At 47.0% G+C, this 24,094-nt stretch overlaps 1 protein-coding gene across 1 annotated transcript in view; it reads right to left on the bottom strand.

Moving 5' to 3' along the window:
• The window catches only part of PRR13 (proline rich 13), a 30,833-nt gene extending 6,990 nt beyond the window's left edge, over positions 1 to 23,843 (bottom strand). The window contains exons 1-3 of the mRNA XM_066584248.1: positions 23,754 to 23,843; positions 13,231 to 13,273; positions 8,026 to 8,378 (exon numbers count right to left, since the gene is read on the bottom strand). Coding sequence (XP_066440345.1) covers positions 8,026 to 8,378; positions 13,231 to 13,252 — 375 coding nt within the window. The 5' untranslated portion in view covers positions 13,253 to 13,273; positions 23,754 to 23,843. The remainder of the gene's footprint in view (positions 1 to 8,025; positions 8,379 to 13,230; positions 13,274 to 23,753) is intronic.
• Between the last annotated feature and the right edge of the window lie 251 nt (positions 23,844 to 24,094).

The raw sequence follows: 24,094 nt of genomic DNA, 5'->3' as shown, positions 1-24,094 counted from the left end.
TCAGGGTCCTTTCCTTTCTGCCCTCTTAGCCCTCTACTCAACACCATCCGCATTTCTGAAACTTCCGTCCACTAGGGCTGCCCCCATACAAAATAGTAGGGGCACCAGACAGGAATGCCCTCCCTCCCCAGCCCTATTTTTCTGGCCATTGAACCACTGACAGAGGCAATCTGTATTAATCCCAATATAAAAGGAACTTGGATGAGAAATAATGAATATAAAATAAGCCTATATGCAGACGATCTGTTACTGACCCTTTCCCAGCCCTTAACATCACTGCTAAAATTATTGTTCACAGTAGACACCTTGGTCCAGGCTCTCGGGCCTCCAAGTGAACGTTGATAAATCTGAAATATCTTTTATTAACACCGCAGAATCGTTAATAAAATTCATAACTAGAGATGAGCAAGCATACTCGATAAGGCAAACTACTCGAGCGAGTAGTGCCTTATTCGAGTACCTGCCCGCTCGTCTCTAAAGATTTGGCTGCCGACGCGGGTGAGAGGCGAGTTGCGGCGGTGAGCAGGGGGAAGAGAGGGAGAGAGAGATCTCCCCTCCGTTCCTCCCCGCCGGCACCTGAATCTTTAGAGACGAGCGGGCAGGTACTCGCATAAGGCACTACTTGCTCGAGTAGTTTGCCTTATCGAGTATGCTCGCTCATCTTTATTTATAACATTAATTTTCAGTTTCAACATAAAATTCATTATATCTCATATCTAGGCATTAATCCAACTACTTCAATACAGTCCCTCTATAAGTGGTACTACCCAGATCTAATTAAGAGATTATCGTCTGAACGGCTTAAATAGGATAAACGTCAACTTTCCTAGATAGGTAGAATACATACAATAAAAATGCCCACTTTGCCATGTAAATTGTATCTTTTCAGATGTCTGCCAATACCCCCATTCCCTTATCTACTTGACGCAACTTTCAGCACAACATGCTTAGACTTATATGGACCAACAAAAGAGCAAGGATTAAACACACCGTAATCACAAATGAATGGGAGGTCTGTCAGTGCCCAATATAGTCAAATATTATAAGGTGACCCGAATAGGGCTATTTGACTTGGTCTGCTGAGCCACTACCCCCAGGGCTACAACATATGAGCCCACTCTCCTATCACTCCCTCTCACTATGGAGAATTGCCCAGTTTAAGTATAATTTGTCCTCCAGGATCTCCTCCATGCTACCAATACTCTCCAACCTGCAATTTCCACCAAACCGAGACTTAACTCGTTTTAAATGGTGGACATGTAACCAGATAACCACCCTACGACATTTTTATAATAAAACAAAAAAAACTTTACACTATACAGCAATTTATAGCCACATTTCAACTACCTACCCAGGAATATCTGAGAATCAATCAAATATCCCACTTCATCCACTCCATAGCTCCCGCCTCCATGCCACTTATACCCACATCATTTGAAGCTACATGTGCCAGAAACTCTTTTCAGAGAGGAATGCTATATCTATCTTAACCAACCTCTGTCTGGGGAAAAGCTTATGTTTATGAGGAGATGGGAAGCGGATCTACAGCTTGAGATGACCACTGGACAGCTATGGCTCCACTATCTCCAAAGGCAGCCACCAATTTTCCCCTTATGGAAACAATTAAAATTTTACATGAGACATATTAAGTTCCACAGAGATTGCACCATCTCTACCCAGCCTCCTCCCCATTATGCTTTCAGGGATGCCAAGAAAGGGGGGATATTCTTCACACATGGTGGACATGCCCGGAGTCACAGGTTCACAATGTTCTCAACCGAATGTTTGTGGGTCCCATTCCCAAATCCCCTGCAGTGTTTCTGCCCTACGCCATTTCGATATCAAGCTCACAAACTGATTCAATACGTACGTATGGCTACAAGAATCCACATCACCTCTAAATGGAAATCACCTACTCTCTCCTTCGCAGAGGTCCTTAATAGAATATCCTCAATGATGTTATATGACAGGGTTCATGCGATTAGAACAGACACTATGACAAACGTCCAGAAAATCTGGCAACCCTGGATTGAGAACTTAAGAGATTCCAGGGCTACGCCACAATATGTTATCTACCTAAATACTATTCTAGTAACCAGGTACACTCATGTCATACAGACATTTCTGAACGATGATGTGGATTCTTGACGACCCATTGGTTTAAACCCTCATGTTAACTCATTTGATACTAAAAGAAGAGCTGGAGCAAACCCAAAAAGGTGGCAAAAGCCTGGGTCCCAGGTGTGAGCCCAAGGCCCGGAAGAGGGTTAGCAAAGACAACTGGTGGAGGTGCTGCCGACCAGGAGGACCCACCAAATGTTTGGCGGACTAGATACCGAACGGAAAGAACTGTTACGTTGGTACAACTCTCCAGTGAAGAGCCAAGAGGCAATAGGATGAAATATCCAACTTCTCCGTTATTTAGGTATATTAAAACCAGAAGAAGGTTCGCATTTTGGGGTGAACCCCATTCATTAGTCATTCTAGGGGATACTGACAGATCAGGTGGTTAGTGAAATAATTATACATTAGTAGTATGTAGCAAGAAATAAAAAAAGGGACATAAAAAATAAAAAGGCGGGGAGAGAATAAATTAAATCGAGCAAGTATGAAAAATACATCAGCCGGCTCCCTGCCGCCTCGCCTAACAGCAACACAAGTTAGTTTATGGTGCTTTAGGCGGGTGACAGGTGCCCTTTAAAAGCTGTAGAACATCAGGCTCTGTCCTGGGTGGTAATGTCTGCATTATTAAGGGATCTGCCCTGCCTTATGTTTGCTTCTGCCGTACATCACCACCACATTTGAAATTAAAAAAAAAAAACCCTCATAATGTATGTTTTGTATAGCATGGTCATTGTATATTCACGGGTCAGTCCTGGCAGTTAATTTCCTGTTTGTACAAACAATTAGCAGCTTGTAATCAGCAGCCTGCGCCTTCACATCTGATCTCTTAAATGCTCTGTTCATGCATTATTTAGTAGAACACGATGGAGTAAAAATAGCGCACACCGCTCTCAATACATCACATCACATCATTGTACTCGTGACCCTTAGCCCCTTAAGGATATGGCCTATTTTTGCTGCAGGGACGAGGCAATTTTATTTTTTGTTTAAAGCCATACATTTTTCCTATTGACACGGCCGTATGAGGACTTGGATTTTTGTGTTGCGAACTGTAGTTTTTATTGGTACCACTATTTGATACATATAACGTATTGTAACACTTATTAATTTTTTGGGAGGGCAGAGAGAGAAAACATCAATTCTGTCATTAATATTCTAAGTTTTTTCAGCAGCTTGGTATGATTACGACGATAGCAAAACTATTATTTTGTTAGGTTTTTCCACTTTTGCACAATTACAAACACTTTCTTTTGCAAAGTACTGTGTTTCTCTGAAAATAAGACACTGTCTTATATTAATTTTTGCCTCAAAAGAGGCACAGTGTCTTATTTTCAGGGGGTGTCTTGTACTTACCCAGCTGCTGGCGTGTGTCCCTCGTGCTGGTCCCCGCGCTGTTGCAGTTCTCAGCGCTGACAGGATTCTCTTCTCCTGGAAATGGGGCTTTGAATACCCCGCCTCTGGTAAGCATTGTAATTGGTTCATCGAGTGCCAGCTCTGATTGGCTGGCGCTCGATCCAATCACAGCGCTTATCGGAGGCGGGGTATTCAAAGCCTCGTTACCAGGAGAAGAGAATCCTGTCAGCGCTGAGAACTGCAGCCTACAGCAGCGCGGGGACCAGTGTGAGGGACACAGCTCCCGGCGGCTAGGTGAATATAAGCAATGAGGTAAAAAAGGAAATACTCACCTAGCCGCCGGCGTCTGTGTCTCTCGCGATGGTCTGTGGTGCTGTGTCAGGGTGCAGTCCTCCGCGCTGAAAGGATTCTCTTCTGGTGGCAGGGCTTTGATTTACTGAATGACTGTGAAAGATTGAGCGCCGGCTTTGATTGGCTGGCGCTCGATCCAATCACAGCGCTCTCTTACTGGAGGCAAGGTATTCAAAGCCCCGCCACCAGAAGAGGATTCTGTTAGTGCTGAGGACTGCAGCCTGACACAGCACCTGACAGACGCCGGCGGCTGGCTAGGCGAGTATTAATTTATTTTTTTTAACCCAGTGTGGCAAAGGCTTATTTTCGGGCAACATGTTTTTAGTTTTTTTTTGGCATTGCTGAATTCAAAGTCCAATAACTTTATTTTTCAATTGACTTAGCTCTGTTAGGGTTTATTTTTTGACGTGACAAGCTGTAGTTTTTATTGGTACCATATTGGGGTGCATGTGGATTTTTTGATCACTTAGAGTTTTTTTGGAGGTGAAATGAGCAAAAAAAAGCAATTTAGCTCCACAATTTTATTTTTATAAAGTTTTTGCCATGCAGGATTTTTTTTCACTCTTACATTTTTTATGTTCCTGCAGGGGATTTGAATGAGAAAAGCTATGATTGCTAGGATAATGCATTGGAGTACTTCTATACTATAAAGCATTATCGCTTACAATAGTGATCACAGGTCATGGCCGGCCCAGTTGCCATGGCAATTTATCAGCCCTCAGCGATTACATAGTGGAGGCCCAGTGACTTCATAGAGGGAGCACACTACCTCTGTGAACCCTTTACATACGGAGATCTACATTGATTGCGGCATTAAGGGGTTAACATTCCCACCGATCCCCACTGTTGTAGTGGGAGACCCGCTGTTAGTCACAGCCAGCTCCTGTTGCAGGCTCACTTCTGAACCAGTGTCGTCCACACGACGCAAGTTCATGTCCTCTTGCTGTAGGTACACCCCATCTTAGTTGCAGTCTGTGAAGCAGTGTGTTGAAGTAGAGGCTAATATCAAAATAATGAAGAGAACCTGTTGAGAGACAATTATTAAAAGGCATGGTGACCATACGTTTCGATGTAGGCGGGACAGTCCCGCTTTGGGACTCTGTGTCCTGCTTTCCCCCAGGACCCTGGTGGAACAGCCATTTGTCCCGCTTTCAGAACATCTGGTCACCATTAAAGAGATTACCAGCCAGGGTGCTGTGGCTCCCCGGCTGGTAATCCCTTTGCGTACGCCGCTATGGCGGATGCACATACTGATGGCAGAGTGTGCATCTGGGATCTTTCTCCCCTGACCTCTCCTCTTAAGTTCCAGAAGAGAAGAAGGGAGGAGGCACTGCTGCAGGCGCACACACTTCTGCCCCCAGTAGCGTTGAGAAGATGAGGAGCAGCGGTGCTCAGAAGGTGAGAAGAAGGTAAGTATATTGGTTTCAAGAGGGCTCTAATACTACTGGGGCTACTCTTACTACTGGGTTACTGTTACTACTGGGGTGATATAGAGGGCACTTAGTGTTCCCGATAGCAGCCCCAGTAAGTAGTTATAGCAGTACCACTGAGGCCACGGTGTGTGGGGGGGGGAAGGTGTGTGTGTGTGTGGGGGGGGGGGGGGGGGGTCGTCATCACTGCCGAGGCCTCCGTGGGGTGTCACCATCACCACCGAGGCCACCATTACTACTGAGGCCACTGAGGGATTGGGGGGAGGGGCACCATTACTAGTCAATATTGTAACTTAGGAGCTGTGGAAATACCATCACTCACTGAGTAATGCCATTTGTATGTGTTGGGCCACAGAAAAGAAGCCTAACACCCCACTCATGAAAGCTGTCTAAAAGAAAAACCTGTCTTTGTTGCCCATAGCAACCAATCACAGCACACCTTCATTTCTTATACTGCAGAGGTAAAATGAAAGCTGCGCTGTGATTGGTTGCTCTGGGCAACAGAGTCTTTCTTTTAGACAGCTTACAGAAGAGCGTGGTGTCGGGATAATTTTCCGTGACCGTGCTGTACAACAAACGTCATTGGAATGTTGCTCACTGCGAGAGATTTTAATTAGATGCACCAAGAACAAAAGACAAGTCTGCGGAGGCTTTTGAAAAATTCGGCAAGTGTCTACAGAAGTAGGTCAGTGGGACAACATACAAAGGGACCTGCAGGTTGGTTTGCTCCAACTATTTTGTGCAATAGAGATAGCTGACACCTTTATATTATAACCATTAATCCTAATTTCACTGAATAATTCTCCTGAGAATGAATGTTACAGATTTTTGTGAATTTTTAACCCCTTAAAGGACATTGCATATTTTGGGTTTAAGGACGCAACAATTATTATTTTTTTTTTTTTAAACACCATTTGTGTCCCTGTGAGGGGCTTACATCATAGCACCGATGATCACTAGGATAAGGCATTGCAGGACTTCTCTGCTGATCAGAAGCACATCCACAGAGACAGCTATGGGTGTGCCGCAGATCGGACGGCTTCGATTAACCTTAAAGGGGTTGTCCCGCGCCGAAACGGTTTTTTTTCTTTTTCAACCCCCCCCCTGTTCGGCGCGAGACAACCCCGATGCAGGGACCTAAAGAAAGCTTACCGGAGCGCTTACCTTAATCCCCGCGCTCCGGTGACTTCTATACTTACCGGTGTAGATGGCCGCCGGGATCCTCTTCCTCCGTGGACCGCAGCTCTTCTGTGCGGTCCATTGCCGATTCCAGCCTCCTGATTGGCTGGAATCGGCACGTGACGGGGCGGAGCTACACGGAGCCGGCATCCTGCACGAGAGGCTCCATAGAAGAAAGCAGAAGACCCGGACTGCGCAAGCGCGGCTAATTTGGCCATCAGAGGCCGAAAATTAGTCGGCACCATGGAGACGAGGACGCCAGCAACGGAGCAGGTAAGTATAAAACTTTTTATAACTTCTGTATGGCTCATAATTAATGCACAATGTATATTACAAAGTGCATTAATATGGCCATACAGAAGTGTATAGACCCACTTGCTGCCGCGGGACAACCCCTTTAACTGAAGCCATCCCTGCGGGATCCGCAGAAAAGGGGAGCATGCTGCGATTTCTTATCGTGTGTGCAATCCACAAGCCAAGAAAAAATTACATCCACATGCTTTTAACTGTTTTGTGGGTGCTAATGCATCCCTACGGGCAGCTTGATTTGCGGATCTCCTGCAAATCAGATCTGCCCGTGGACATTGGGCCCTTCACAGAAAACACACTGATGTGAATGGGCACTGTGTAGTACTTAATTTAACCTGTGGAGGCACTGTAGGAAAACAGTAACTGCCAGGTTTCCCCACAATTCACCGCTGGGGTTCCCAGCAGGGTAACATTTTGTGATCAGCTTATTATCAAAGAGCCTTTCTCAAAAAGTAGGCAATGTGCAAAAGTAGAGAACCCCTTAAACAAAAAAGTTTATCCACAAATCATAAAAACACACAGCAGTGTTACTGGCTACATATTGTAGCCTGTAGCAAGTTTCATCACAGTAACGTGATTGGTCACTGGAAACACCACACCTTAGAATGAATACTGAATGTAACAACTTACAATACAACGGGCACATTTACAAGGTATTTTATGCCAGTTTCTGTCATCAAAAAAGTCACATTTTATGCAAAACTGGTATTTACACAAAAAAATTGCGCCTTCAATCCTTTGCGTCGGCCCTGGAATGTTTTCGAAAGGTGGGTATAGTTTGTCAGGAAGGGGCATGGCCATCTAGGACCAATAGATGCAAAATTTACGCCAGGAGCTGGCATAAATTATGCCAGAGATGTATGCCAAGTCGAACCTGTCTAGATACATGGATCAGTGGGTGATCGCTGAATACAGGAATAGGCGTGCCCCTCTTCATGTATTCAGCGCAGCCTGCACTCGAGGAATTGTACTAAACCTGGCGCAGGAAATGCCGGCCTACTACATCTCCTCCATAATCTCCAAAAACATCTTGTAAAACTCTGCAGAATGTTAGTGCTCCATTAATTACACTTGGCATGCCAATACCAACAGACATGTTCTAGCTGTGCAGCCGCACAATATGCCCAAGAGCTTCCTTAGATTTCTGCTTCTTATGATCTGCAGCATTTGTTTGCCTTTAATTCTGGAATTCTTTCCTGCACAAATAACTATGAAACGCAGAAAAAAAAAAAAATTTTCAAAAAGATTATATAAAAACATCTATGCATCTGATACTCACCCTCCCGTGCCCATGCTTGTGCGCCTTCTTGTTCGCCTTCTTCATTTTCTTCCTCATTTTTTTATCCATAGGATAACCAGGCATCATAGGATTGACTGGATGGCCAGGCATACCCGGTGGGTAGGGACCAGTATGTGCAGGTGGGTAACCAGGTTGCCCAGGATAAGCCGGGTGCCCTGCAGGATATCCAGGCTGACCAGGAGGATAAGCAGGCTGCCCTGGGGGATATACTGGTTGTACTGCTGGATAACCGGGCTGTACTGCTGGATAACCGGGTTGTACTGCTGGATGGGGAGGGTATGCTGGATTAGTCTGTGGCGGATATGCTGGATTTGGTGGGTAACCAGGCTGCCCTGATTAAGAATAAAAAATAAAATAATTAAGCAATGTTAACTGTTACCAATTCACCTCTTGTTAAAGAGTAAGTGGCTAAAACTTTTCAAAGACCTGAGAAAGATCTCTTAGATCACTTCTCCACTCCACAAAAGAGGCAACAAACTTAAAACAAGGAGTATGAAGTCGATTAATACAAGTACTCTGAAGCCTCAGTTAGGTCATTCGGTACTAGTGAAGTAGGTCTCCACTGGAAGTGGGCTCAGCTGCAGGTAACGCCCAGGTCACACCCACTTCTGGTAGAGACATACTACACTAGCACCAGGTCGCATATTTCTGTTTTCAGCCGCACTTAAGCAGCGCTGCTGATAAGAGCCACCTGATTGGCTCTTCAGCACCCAGTGACTACACAGCGTGCACACGGATTGCCTTCAGCAGCCGTGTGCACTACACACTACAATTAAGCAGACGTGCACTACACACTACAGTTAAGCAGCACGGGGTTAGGGGTTACTGTTAGGTATAGGGGTGGGGTTTAGAGTTGGGGTTAGGTTTAGGTAACCCTAAACCTAACCCCGTGCTGCTTAACTGTAGTGTGTAGTGCACACAGCTGCTGAAGGCAATCTGCGTGCACGCTCTGTAGTCACGTGGTGCCGAAGAGCCAATCAGGTGGCTCTAATCAGCAGCGCTGCTTAAGTGCGGCTGAAAACAGAAATATGCCACCAGGTCATTCTTTAAAATGCACACTCTTAACTTACATTGAACACAATAGCAACACTCTCAGATGGCTGTGCTTCATTTAGAAACCCCACAACTGTAATTTAATATATATTATCACATGGACCCCGGGCTCCAGCCACTAGGAGGATGTAGGCTGCCCTCCTTTCCCCTTAGGTCTTTCTGGGCAGATGATAGTCTTCCTCTGTGTAGCACAGTCTTGTGAAGCTACATGAATAGCAAGAATCCGCTGTCAGCCCATCAGCACCCTCACAACACAATCACTCAGGCTACTGTATTTGGCTGATTAACTTGGTTCTGGGACAGTAATTATGTTATAAGCTTGGTTCTGGTACTGTATTTATGTTGATATAATACCAGAAGCTAACTCCTATGCACTGAGGTTGTCTTGTGCTATATTTACGTTTTGAGCTTGGTTCTGGTACAGTATTCACGGAGCGGTTCTGGTTTGGGTATGCTACTATCTTGCTGCCATCAGCGCAATATACTCAGAATAAACACGAATGGCCTTCTGATTGGGCAGGGTGTTACTGTTGCTGGGCAAAGTTCTGTGAAACCCTTCTGAGGCGTTATGCCAGCCGATGTTGTTGGGGAGGGTTGAGTTTGGCTCCAGTGATTTTTTTTTTTTCAACAAGTTGTTCGGTTTTTCACCTATTTTATGATGGCCGAAACATACGAATAACATTCAGCTGTGAAATCTTGTTTTCGTTTTGCCTGCTCATAAACACTTGCTCAAAAAGCAGCAGAGGGTGAGATTGGGTGAATAATGAGGGTGGAGCGTGTGGGCAGGTGTGTTGTCATGAAGGACAAGTTGCCCTTTGCCCACAAAGCGCTGAGTGTTAGGCAAGTTTTGACAAAAAATGGCATGACACCCTTGCCTCACCCTCTGTATTCACCGGATCTTGCTCCATGCAACTTTTTTTTTTTTTACAAGTGCTTTGAGCAGTGCAAAAGGAAACAAAATTTCACAACTCCATATTGTTCGTATGAATCATCGATCACAAAATAGACAAAAAAAAACAAAAACTGAACACCTTGTTGGGAAAAAAAAACAACCCCCCCCCCCCCAAAAAAAACACTGGAGCCAAACGCAACTCTCCCCAATAACGTCGGCTGGCGTACCGCCTCGGGTGTGTTCTGCAGACATTCACCTAGTAACAGAAGTATGTACTGGTAACGCCCAGACCACCAGAAGAAAACCCCTGCTTCTTTTAGGTACGTACCCCTCATATATAGTGTTTTTCCTTCACAAATTCCGCACCGTGTGCCATATAACCTAGGGCCTGCACTCCGTGGATACGAGGACATCTGTCCTACGCATCGCTGTATTTCTTCCTTCAGTTTCACCATAGCTTTCGCCTGATATTTAGACTAGATACATTACATCTCCTCCAGATTCTTACACTAGATAACAGTCGAAACAGCTGTCTGTGTATGGATTCTGGCTTGGTTGTCAATTCTTTGTTAAGACCAGTATAAAGAGTCGGACATTTATTTGCAGTAATGCTGCCATCCAATAGGTGGCGCTGCAGAGGAATTGTTCCATCTTCCTTATTTGCATTACAATTAACAGACATGCAATTTATTCAATTTAACGCTCATTTAAACGCAAAGACAATCTTTCAAACGAATGAAAGATTGCCAGTTTTAACGATCGTTTTGCATAAACTGCTAATGGACACTAATGTCCATTAGCAGTTTATTACCTTCATTTGCATGTAAATGAGCCTCCAGCAGCTGTTTGCAAATGCCAGCATGTGGTCTGGACTTTGCACTCAGCTGCATGGTCTTCAAAGGGGCTGCCTTGGGCTGTCAAGCTGAATACAATGTAGAGAACACAGCCTGTGGTCCCTGCTATCTCTCTCCAGCTGAAAGATGGATTTTATGTTCACCTAAAAATCATCAATCAGCTGAAGAGTGAAAGATGGAAGCATTTACGCACAACGATTATCACTCAAAAGCCATCGTTTGAACGAATTTTGAGCAATCATCCTTCCGTGTAAATGGGGCTTGTACATGGCTGAGTGCAGTATCGGGCCGTAAAAACTCAGCCTGATATCGCACTTGTGAACATGCGAGGTACCTGCAAAAAGTTATAACATGCCTTGAATTTGACTCCATTCCAAACAATGGGTTTCATATCAGTGCAAGCTTTTTGCGTCTCGCAACGCTCACATCTTGCGCGATTTTCTCTGCTATGTAAAAGCAGCCATATGACAGTGTACTTTATGGGGCTCAAAATACAGAGTCTTGAGGGTCACAGAGAAGCGTAGTGGTGAAGGTGGTCCTGGTGGTACTAGATTAGGATACATATACCTGTGTCCGGTCACCTGTTAATTCACACGTACTTCAAAAAGTGGTAAAAATGATGGGAAATAGTTAAATGTGTTTGATTTGTCAAGGGAAAGTTTTACTCTAAACGGAGTTTGATCAATAAGAAAAAAAAAACTCGGAGTATTAGCCGACCCGAGTATAAGCCGAGTTAATAAGTTGTCACAAAAAAACTGGGAAAACTTATTGACTCAAGTATAAGCCGAGCTATACTCTAGTATATACTGGGTAAAAAAAAATAAATCTCCATACTCACCTCGGCGTCTGTGTGGCAACCTGCGTGAATTCTCCCTGCTGTCATTGCCACCGTCCTCTCTGCTCGGCTCTGTCAGTGCTGTGTAAGTAAGCGCTGTGATTGGATTGAGCGCCAGCCAATCACAGCTGGCACTCGATCCAATCACAGTGCTTACTTACACAGTGCTGACGGCGGGGGATTTGAAAGTCAAGCGAGGAGATGACAGCAGCTTGCGATTGGCTGTGAATGATCAAGCACTGGCTGTGATTGGCTAGCGCTCGATCCAATCATAGCGTTGACGGCAGGGGATGACAGAGCCGAGCATAGAGGACGGCGGGGGATGACCGTGGGAAGATTTCCAGCAGCTTTGCCATCGGGAACATAGGAATTCAAGCAGCTTGCCGCACCACCGCCGGGGACACAGATGCCGGCTGGGAGGAGAGTATGGAGTTGTTTTTTTTTAATCCTTCCCTGACTCGAGTATAAGCTGAGGGGGGCTTTTTCAGCACAAAAAAAAAAATGTGCTGAAAAACTAGGCTTATACTCGAGTATATATGGCAAGTCTATAACAGGTCAAGGCGTCTGTGTAATTTAGTATCGTGGTGGAGTAAAACTAGGGAGTTAAACGGTCTTTAAGGACAGCTAATTACAGGGGGGGTGCTAGAAGTCGGACCCCCATCAATCTAGCATGGATGGCCTATCCTAAGTATAGGTCATCAATATCAGAAGTCCCAAATACACCTTCAATTATTAAATTAGAGAATGCTACTCAACCCCCTCTTCCCTGAACCGGAGTTCAAGGTTACTGTTAGCTACTTCAGCACCGCAGAACTGGAAGACTCGGCAGGTCCGAGCTTCACCTCCAGCCCAAGGGCTAAACCTGCTTTTAGGATCGTTGACTGAGAAATTAAATTACAGATGTTCCCCTACTTGCGAATGTTCGAGTTACGAATGTCGCAAGATGCGAACAGCCTGTCCTGCAGTTTGGTGTAATGCTATAGCATTACATCATACTGTGCAGTGACCGGATAGGCAGACTATCAAGCCGTGCCTGCCAACCGGGGGCAACTCTTATCGCAGGAGGCCGTACGGAACCCCCGAACGTTGGGTGCAGGCTGATTCTTCCAGCTTTGATGTGCCGCGTCGGTCATTGGAACTGTTAAACCTTTAAATGCCGCCATCACTGTGGCATTTAAAGGGCTAACAGTTCTGATGACTGTCACATCACATCAGAGCTGTTGCAGCCGGGTGTAGGCTGTAAAAAAAAAACAAAAAAAAACCCAGCAATCCCCCTCCATACAAGCATTTGTTCCAACATACGAACAAATGGACTTCCGAACAGCTTCCTGCAATGGAACCTGTTCGTAAGGACGCGATTATCTGTATAAACCCCATGAGGAAAAGGCGTAAACTATTCTGTGTATAACTCTACCAAGTAAGTTGATTCTATAGAGACAATGTGGGAAAACGGATTATGTTAATGCGTAGCCATGATCAGGAAAATAAGCTATAAACGAGATATCCGGGTGACAGTAGGTATAGAGCAATACAGACCGCAAGCTACATACCTGGAGTATTGGGATTCCACATTGTTGTCTCTGAAGATTCTTTCTAGACATAAACAATAAAAAAAACCTAATTAAAAAAACTTTAGTCTGACATTGACTTGCAGGAATATTACCTTCCTATAGGTGGCGCTGTAGAGGCATTGTTTCATCTTTCTATTTGCATAAATTTCCCAGAGGGGCCTGCAGAGCCTTATAAGTCTCCTCTCACATTCTAGCTGCTCTCTATAAGGAGAAACCATACCCTTCCTGCGCCATCACTAGAACATAGAATTCTGGCAGTTTGTGCCAACTGCATATCTGCTGTAATGTAATAGTACATCACAGGGCAGGAAGAGCTTCAACTGACTATATGCTGCAAACATAAAACAAACAAGATATGGAATATCTGCTGCACAAGTAACAGTAACTAGAAAGTGTATGAATTGTTGGGGCTCTGTCTGACTAACACATTTATAGTAGAAGTGTGGAAGGCTCGTTAACATCTACGTTAGGGCTTTCCATCTTCCGGTTCCATTTCTGTAGCCAAAAAAATGGAATTAAAACAGAATTGAACATTTCTGTTTTTATCCCATTGATTTCAATGGGCTTCAATTAAACGGAATGCTTTCAGTCCGCTTCTGTTTAATTATGTTGCTGTTTAAAACAACAAAAAAAAACAATGAAACTGAAGCAAGTACACCCACTTTGAATTCTATGGTTTTACGCATCAGAACATAAAAACTTATGGTCCCTAAAAGGTCTTGAAATTAGATAAGAACGATCTCAAATGAACAACGTATGAAAATTACACAGTGTCATTATTTAAGAAAAACAGCACTCATTCTGCCTCCATAGGAATTAAGAGAGTAAGTAGCAGCCAGCTAGTGTGACAACCTCTATAAAAGCAGATGTTTTGGCAGTTTGCTGGTCTGGAGCATTCAGGTGTGTGTTAATGCCAATGAGGAAAGACATAAGCAACAATCTTAAAAGGTACCTTTACACAAGGAGATTATCGCCCAAATTATTGCTGTCAGCACCGCAATAACAGAGGTCGGAGCGGAAGCCTCCGTGCCGACCTCCTATATAGTGTCCGATGCTGGGAACTGCAGGCACAACTCTCATTGAAATCAGTGCCTGCAGTTACAAGTGCTGGCCACTACATAGGAGGTTGGCATGGGGACTTCAGCTCCGACCTCTGTGTATTTGGAACAAAAGCCTCCGCACCAACCTCCCATGTAGTGGCCGATGCTTGTAATTGCAGGCACGGCTCATTGATTTCAATGAGAGCCATGCCTGCAGTTACCAGTGCTGGCCACTACATGGGAGGTCAGCACGGATGCTTCCGCTCCGACCTCTTATTGCGGCACTGACAGCATGTGCCAGCACAGGGGTCCTGAGCAGCAGACCCCAGCCGATCAACTATTGATTACCTATCCTGAGGATAGGTCATCAATAGTATTTTTGACTGGAGAACCCAATGAAGTGGCCTATATAAGGAGATCGCGGCTGTAGAGCATGCATGAGATTCCATAGAGGATAGCAGTAACACCAGGAGCCGAGGTAAGCCACAAGCAGGCTGGATTGGGAGGGGAAAGAACGTCAATTCAGTGACTTGGAAAGCAATAGTGCCCACACAGATGACTAAAAGTTATGATTTGCATATGTTTCGGAAATTATAAAAAGTTTTTTTTTTCTTTAATTAAAGGGGTGGTCTCGCGAAACCAAGTGGGGTTATACACTTCCGTATGGCCATATTAATGCACTTTGTAATATACATCGTGCATTAAATATGAGCCATACAGAAGTTATTCCACTTACCTGCTCCGTTGCTAGCGTCCTCGTCTCCATGGTTCCGTCTAAATTCGCTGGCAGCTTGCTTTTTTAGACGCGCTTGCGCAGTCCGGTCTTCTCCTTTCAGCACGAGCCGCTTCAGTGTGCTCCCCGCTACAGCTCTTCTGCGCATGCGCAGACGAGCTGTCACTGCTCGGGAGCGCGCTGGAGCGGCCATTCTGTACCTTCCTCTGTTAGAGGAAGGTGCCGAGCTGTCCGGAGAAGCCGCCCAGCTGTCCCGCCGTCCAGCTGTCCTGGTTAGTGATGGGCCGGGGGGGCTGCCGCTGCGCCGGGCTGCGCCGGGGGGGGGCTGCCGCTGCGATGGGGGGGCTGTCGCTGCGATGGGGGGGCTGTCGCTGCGATGGGGGGGCTGTCGCTGCGCCGGGGGGGCTGTCGCTGCGCCGGGGGGGCTGTCGCTGCGCCGGGGGGGCTGTCGCTGCGCCGGGGGGGCTGTCGCTGCGCCGGGGGAACTAGCGCTGCGCCGGGGGGGGCTGTCGCTGGGCCGGGGGGGCTGCCGCTGTGATGGGGGGGGGGGGGGCTGCGCCGGTTACCTTCTGCCTGGCGGTGGGTGACAGGTCAGCCGTGTTCACTCCAGGGGTCCGGTCGGCGGCTGCGGGGCGTCTGGTTGCCATGGAGACACAGCTGGTAGCGTCTCGGGAGCGCGCACGTCGGGCTACAGCAAGCGATGCGAAAAGAGCTGGCGGCCATCTTGGGAAAAAGTTTTATAAGTTGCTGAAACGCTGGAACGGTAAGTAGAAACCAGCTAGGAAAGTCATTTACAGGGGTAATTAGTAGTGTATGTTTAATTAGGGGGACTGGGCAAAAAAAAAAAAAATTCACTGCTTCCTCGAGACATCTCCTTTAATTCAGAAAACCGCATAGGAACGGAAACCCAGACGGAACCATAGGGTTCAGTATATCAGATGGAGACCTCTTTGACCTCTATTTCAGTTTCCATCCTTGTAAATCTTTCACACTGGACAGAAAAGCACTGAGGATGGAACTTCTCTATAGAGTTTCCAAACAGAAGCCAAAAAGGTGTCTATCTCATATACTGAACCCTATGGTTCCATCCAAGTGTTCGTAACTATGCCATTTTCTCCATAGAAGACGGGAACCCAAGAAGGAACCAGCGCCGGACAGCAAAACAATGTGAAAACAGCTGAAGAAGGAAAGATCTACTTTTTTGCCAGCAACAGTGCCCCTCCTGTCAAGGCTGTGCCAGTAACTGCAGTTCACCTCCATGCAAACATAGCTGAATTGCATTACCAGCCACTGACCATAGGCAAGAGTGGCGCCGTTTCTGAAACAGGCGGTATCTTTCTTCTACTCCTGAACAACTATGTATACAAAACAAATAAAACAGGATAGGAAGTCTAATAAGCTAGGCTTACATCTGCGCTGGACGCTCAGTTTGAAGCCATTGGCAAAGATTTGGCACAAAATGGCAACAAATTAAAGAAACATGCTGCACCATGTTGGCTTGTAAAATACCACAGGGCATGCCGGAAGCCAGACAAACCCCTTCATAGTGAATAGGGTCTGTCTGTCGCCATTTGGGTCCAGTAAGTGCCAAATCCAACATATTTGGTTTTTCCGGTCCTAGGATGGCGCCAAAAAAATGGAATGCACAGCGTTGGGGTGAACCCGGCCCAAAGCAGGCTCGTTTTCCATTTATTTCTGAGGCCAGCGAGACCCCATGAATCAGGGATTTGTCAGGAGAATGTGTCTTGTGGATGGCGGTGGCACGAGGCCAGAACAATCTAGAATGTCCTCTGGCGGAACACGTTTTGCATAATACATAAATAAAACGGCAAACAAAATGTACAACCTGCACCTGCTGTTAGAGGACGGAGAGGGGCCGAGGCATGAAGCCACCGTGAATGTGGTGTCGTCAGCACTTTATTATTATACATCCGCTTAGACAAAACAGTATAGCCCAATCTCTAAACACACAGAAGAGACATTCATTTAACAAAGTAAGTGAACCCTTTGGCATAATCTGAATTTTTGCATTAATTGACAATGAAATGTGGCCTGGTTGTCACAATTATAGGCAAACACAATAAGGCAACATCTTAGTAATCAAAAGCAGAAATCCAGCCAATTGAAGAGGGTTCACTTACTTCATACAAGCGTAGGTAATGGGTTGTGTTATGCCAAGTGACACACAGTGAGCAAATATACCCGATAGTACGTCTGGAAGTGCTAGGTAACCAAACAGTTGTTACTACCGTATGACAACCACCCCCCGCCCGCAAACACACGCTCTAGGAAACAAAGTACAGTTCCAGTTGTCTTAGGCCGCCTGCAGATGGCCGGGTCAGACCCCCTGCAAGAATTCTCGCAGCGGGACCCGACCCACGCCCCTGCAGGGACCAGTGCGGCTCTCACCTTCTCCCGCGGCTCCGGCTCTGTGATGTGCCAGCTGCTGGCCAGCCGGCACATGCGCAGAGCCAGGGCGCTGGAAGTGACATTTCTGTGCGGGCCTCCATGAGACCCGTACAGAAATAGAGCACGCCGCGATTTGTTTTCCGCATGTATTTTCAGACAAACCGCGGCCGTCTGCCTAGGATTGTGTTTTGTCATGCAATCCTATGCAGGCGGGCATGGGTGGAAATTCTGTGGGAAATCCCGCCACAGAATTTCCGCCTGTGTGCAGGGGGCCATAGAAATGTAAAAAGTTTTCACTAGTAAGGATCTATGCAGGGGCCACTAAGAACTGCGCTCCTTAAAGGGGGTGTCTAGGATTTTGGGTGTCTTTTCCATTGAAGACCTATCATCAAGAGACGATTGGCGTGGGTCCACTACCCAGGATCTCCACTGATCAGCTGATTCCAGGTGCCGCTGTCAGCATGGACAGCACAGGAAGTAAACTTCGCTATCCATAGTGCAGTGGCCTGGGTTGGTATAAGGCCCCCTGTCCACGGGCGTTGCAGGAGCCAGCAGACAGGCTGACCAGCGGAGATCCATCTGACGGGGGTGGGGGTGGAGTTCCAGCATCGATTGGCTAAGCTGCAGCGCTAGAGATCAATTCAGAGCCATCCCTTCCTGGAGGCGGGGTTTACAAACCCTGTTACCAGAAAACGATCTTCTGTCTGTGGCTGTAAGTAAGCTATTGGAACTCCGAAGACCAGCGGGAAGGACTCAGACTGTGCTAGGCAAGTGGCACAAAGACTTTTTTACCGCAACGTTTTGAAGGCCGCGGTAATCGTAATATAATACTCCCAATGGTTTCAATGGGAGCCTCGCAGCATTGCGCTCGAACATTATTTTTGAGCGCTAATGGGGTGTGCTGAAGCCGCCGTCGGAGGCAGGATATATATGAAGTGTCGAAGCAGAAAAGTTTTGAACTTAGCAACACAACCAAAGTTTACGGAAGTCAATGTCCCAGATAAATAAACACACAGGGTCAATATTACATAAAGTAAATAGCGCTGTCGGCACGGGCGTTACTACAGCGGTAGCAGCTGCTACGAGGTGCAAAGTCTGAGAGACCCCAGACTCTGAAACAATGCTGTTCCTACATGGGAGGAAAACAAAAGGGGTAACTTACTGATATCTATAACATGGGACAACTATCGGGCAAATTAACGGTAGTTCTCGATCATCAGCCTACGTAAATTTGTGCTCGATTAGCCGACAAACAAGACGACGCTTAACATTTATGCGGTCAAAACAAACGCTCTTTTGTCAGCAGCATCTCTCCCCGTGTAGACGGGATGTGCCGCCAACAAACACAAACTGGATAGGAGTCAACAATCATATTGGTCCCCCCATACTAGTGACAATTTGCCATGTGTAAATGGTAGTCACAGAAAAAAAACGATTCAGTCAGCACTTCCTACAAATAACTTAAATGTACAGGTGCATGTATACATGTATACTCCGACAATACACAGCAAGCACAAAGGTGTCCACAGCACTCAGACAGTGGATTGGAAAGGGTTAAATGTTTGCATGACGTCTTAAGACATTATGATTTAAGGCTGTACAGCTCTGATGTCGGAAGACGCCCGTTGGGGTTCTCTTACTGTATATTGCCAGCCTCTCTGCTGTCGGAGCCTATCCAACGTGTCACCTCATGCAGTACTGGCTTTAGCCAGCAGATAGCGCCGTTGTATAACAGCAGAAAAAGAGTAAGCCCCCTAGGAAAACCAGGATACAAATTGGATTGGAAAGAGTTAATGTAGATGGGACCCTACTCTGACGGTCATTCAGGGAAAGAGGAATTAAAATGCAAACAGCAACAGAGAGAAAAACTGCACATGTAAGACAATGTAGCTTTTTAGTTTCCATGATGCGGTTTTATTGTGGGAGCTACACCGAAAAAAAATGTAAAACAAATGTATCGCTTTCCATTGACCGCAATGTTGAAGAAAAAAAAACGGAAATGTTGCAATCTGGTGTGAACTGGTGTGAACACGGCCTGAAGCCATCCTGATACATGGGTACTGCTTTCTACGGAAGATCGGATTAGTTTTGGGCAATTATTGAAATAATCGGGTTGGAAGTCACCGATGTGATTCTTTAAAAATAATTGTGAATCAGGACTCCCGATTCCGATTAACATTTATAAGAGTTAAAATAAATAAATCAGGATCTTCAATTTGGCCTCCTTGAACAACACTGAAGGTAGCCCAGTGGTTAGCACTTGTGGTTCCAAGTTTATACCCCCATCACTGTAAGCCAACACCACCTGTTCTACCCAAAGAAGCGCCAATATTTTGATGATTTTTGCTAGAATAGAAAGCTAATCAATAAGAACAGTTCCCATTACTGCAGACCTGACCAATCTGAATGGTCGCCAAGGGCATACGTGCCATCGAGGCAGACGATGCAACTTCTATGGGGCCCATGGAGAGACGGGGCCTCAGCTCTGACTGCACCTTCCCTTTTGCTACTGGGAAGAGAGAATATATTCAGGACCTTCCTCCAAAAAGGAATGGTTAGCAAACAAGGAGGTGGAGAATTTGCAAAAGGGTCATTTTAAAGGGCATGGAATGGGAGAGAAACGCCGGGACTAACTGTGCTGGATGGCACTACAACGGAGCCCCCTTTCTTTTATGTTTGCTACAGATGGTTGGCATGTAATACTACATTGGCTCAAATATTAAAGGGGTCATCCACGATTAGAAGACACCTGGCCTTTGGCCGCCTGCACACAGGCAGATTTGTATTGCAGAATCCAGAGCGGGGTATCAGCCTCCAGATTCCACAGCAAAATACTGCACATAGCATGCCATGGCAAAATGCGATTTCCTCTACATGAGCAGAAATCGTTTGCGATTTTCCGTTCGCAGAGGAGAAATCGCAGCATGCTGCGTTTCTGTGCGGATTCGGCACGGACGGCTTCTATTGCAGTCAATGGAAGCTGTCCGATTCTCGGCCCTTTGCAGAATGGTCATGTGGGGGGATTGGAAAAAAAAAAAAAAGGTCGGACAATCCCTTTAATGAACGATCCATCACCATGAGGCTTCAGTACATGAAGATTCTTATGGAAGCTGCGGTGACCACCATGTTATAGTATATAGTGTATCTATACATGCTCTGTGCATTTAGAGCATTATTCCAGGCAGTACAAGAGTAGGGTGCGGCTCCAACAACGCTGCGAGAAGAGTAATTATACCGCTGCACATTGACCAGAGCCTCATTATCTCAGAAGCTACTCTGAGTCACCCAACGGCTGCAGGCTGTGCCCGGTATTATGTGTCACCACCAGCCCTCTGCGTGGCACAGTCTCTGACCAGAGGAAGGAGACCCTTTCATACAATGCCGGATGACTAAAGGCGAATGTACACGGAACGATCATCGCTCAAAACGAGTTAAAGTGAGCAATAATCGTTACATCTCCATGCGAGCCAACAACGATGAACGAGTAGCTTTCACTCTTCTTTCATTTTTGGGTCCTCTTAGACGAGACGATTCCCATTTGAGTGAGTGATGTCACCGCTCTCGGGCAGCCTGTTTAGACAGACATCGTTGGCTTGCTCAAGGCTGTTTGAACTGAACGAGCCAACGATTGTTTTTACGCCTCCATAAAATGAATGGCACTCATTCGTCGTTCATTCGCCTACATAAAATGAATGGCACTCATTCGTCGGCCCGCGTTTAGACCGAACGTGTATTTGAACAATTTTTTGAACAATAACCGTTCTAACAGCAGCCTAAGGATACATTCGCATGAGCGCCAATCTTGCGCAAGTTTTATGTCCTGCGAGATGCACAAAACTTGCGTGATACTGTTAAAAAAAATGAATAAGCGCTGCATGTCCTATTGTTTGGGAACACATGACTCGCTGTTTTCAGTGGGGCAGCCAAACTCATCGCATGCCGTGTGATGTGCAGATGCCCATTGAAATCAATGGGGCACACTGGCCGATCGTTTGACGCACGTGAAACAAGCGCCAGAGGATCACAATTTTCACAAAAGTGATGTGAGCCGATTTTGCATGAAAAAGGCCTCAGATTGGCGGTAAAACACACATTGACAAGAGAATCCTGGCCCGATATCGCGCTCTCCCATATGAGTGTAGCCGTATGCAGGCATAAAAATGGCGCTCGTTCAGTCGCTCTCCATCACTTACACAGCGAATGCCAGAAACTGAACGATCCAGCTTTGAACGAGCCAATGATGTATCGGCTTGTCAAAACAGAGCGCACAGCGGCGAACGAGCTACCGGTGACGTCACTCGCTCGCTCAAAGGAGAATCCGCCCGTTTAAAAGGATTCCTAAAAGGGACCCTGCTACTCCCACTGCGAGAAGAGACTCGCACATGCGGGTACACCCACTGCAAATCATAGGTTCCATTTCCGTGTGCGTTTTGTGCGACCTGCAACATACAAAACTCATGTGAGAATATCGTGCTCAGGGGGCATCCATGCGGGCGGGTGCAACATTTCTCAGACCGATATCGCACTCTTTTTGCTTGTCATCAGAAATAATGGGCGATTCTCAAAGCATCATTCAAAAATCAGTCGTGCAACAATTCTTGTAGCTCAGACCATCAGTCAGAGAAAAGAAAAAAAAGAAACATTCATGCGAATTTAAAGATTAAAATAGGCTAACTTCACACAGGCGAGAGTGATGTGGGGCGTGTGTGACCCCTTCCAGAAGATCCACATGGAAATCGCATCAAGAATTCAGTCACTGTTACTAGGGGACACCATGGTGGGGGGACACCATTACTACTGAGGTGCCTGTGGCAGGTTGGGGGACATGACACTGCTACTACCGAGGCCACACTATTGTAAGGGAGCGAGGAAAAGTCACTGTTAATAGGGGTCATTATTACTACTGCGGCTGCCGTGGGGGGGGGGGGGGGGGTGTCACTATTACTACTGCGGCCACTGTGGGGGGAGGGGGTGTCACTATTATGGCCACTGCGGGGTGGGGGGGGGGGGGGGGGGAGTCGCTATTACTGGCCACTATGTGGGGTGGATTCACTATTACTACTGCTGCTACCATGTGGGGGCGAGGGGTGTCCCTATTACTACTGCAGCCACCGTTAGAGGAAAGGGGGTGTGGGGTGTCACTATTACTACAGCGGCCACCGTTAGAGGAAGGGGGGGGGGGGGGAGGTGTCACTATTACTACAGCGGCCACCATTAGGGGAAGGGGGTGGTGGGGGGTGTCACTATTGCTACAGCGGCCACCATTAGGGGAAGGGGGTGGTGGTGGGGGTGTCACTATTGCTACAGCGGCCACCTTTAGGGGAAGGGGGGGGGGGTGTCACTATTACTACTGCGGCCACCGTGGGGGTTGGTCACTATTACTACTGCGGCCACCGTGGGGGTTGGTCACTATTACTACTGCGGCCACCGTGGGGGGGGGGGGGGGGGGGGGGTGTCACTATTACTACTGCGGCCACTGTGGGGGGAGGGGGTGTCACTATTATGGCCACTGCGGGGTGGGGGGGTGGGGGGGGAGTCGCTATTACTGCTGCTGCCACTATGTGGGGTGGATTCACTATTACTACTGCTGCTACCATGTGGGGGCGAGGGGTGTCCCTATTACTACTGCAGCCACCGTTAGAGGAAAGGGGGTGTGGGGTGTCACTATTACTACAGCGGCCACCGTTAGAGGAAGGGGGGGGGGGGGAGGTGTCACTATTACTACAGCGGCCACCATTAGGGGAAGGGGGTGGTGGGGGGTGTCACTATTGCTACAGCGGCCACCATTAGGGGAAGGGGGTGGTGGTGGGGGTGTCACTATTGCTACAGCGGCCACCTTTAGGGGAAGGGGGGGGGGGGTGTCACTATTACTACTGCGGCCACCGTGGGGGTTGGTCACTATTACTACTGCGGCCACCGTGGGGGTTGGTCACTATTACTACTGCGGCCACCGTGGGGGTTGGTCACCATTACTACTGCGGCCACCGTGTGTGTGTGTGTCACTATTACTACTATGGTCGCTCTGGGGGACACTATTACTATAGCAGCCACTATGGGGGTTATTATTACTTAAGCAGCCACTATGGGGGTTATCATTACTATGGGTCACTTATTATACAGTCTTACAATCTGCCCTTTGAAGACAGCCACAAGGCTGATGTGATCCTCGGTAAGTTTGACCCCCTACTATACTGCCAGTGAGACAAGCGGCAGCATCCGCACAGACAGCAGGAGGTGAAGGCAAGAGCTGCATGGCAGAGCCGGGGCACATAGCTGTGATCTATAGGGTGAGCAGTCATGTGATCACACACTGTACGCACCTGTCTCCACAGCCTCCTGCCGCTGCTCACCTCTTCTTCCGGGAGACTTCGGACTATTTTTTACTTGTAGCTCCGCCCACCTGACAGTTCTTACTCTGATTGGCTACGTCGTCTCTTTCCTCCCCGATTCGCCACGCCCTAGCAGCAGAGCCCCGCCCACACGAGCCCGGGACACGCCCGGGTTATCAGTGCTGCAGTGTGAGGAGGATTAACCTCTTCTCTCCCAGTGGAGCTTCCTCATTGGCCGGATGATAAGACTGCTCTGTGAGCCGTGACACAGCAGAAACTCCAGTTCTTGTGTGAACACACTTGTTAGGGCTCTTTACACAAAACGTATCGTC

The sequence above is a fragment of the Eleutherodactylus coqui genome, chromosome 1, assembly GCF_035609145.1.
Source record: "Eleutherodactylus coqui strain aEleCoq1 chromosome 1, aEleCoq1.hap1, whole genome shotgun sequence".
NCBI lineage: Eukaryota > Metazoa > Chordata > Amphibia > Anura > Eleutherodactylidae > Eleutherodactylus > Eleutherodactylus coqui.
Note: the sequence above shows the minus strand (reverse complement) of the source record. Positions and strands in the feature narration are given on the sequence as shown.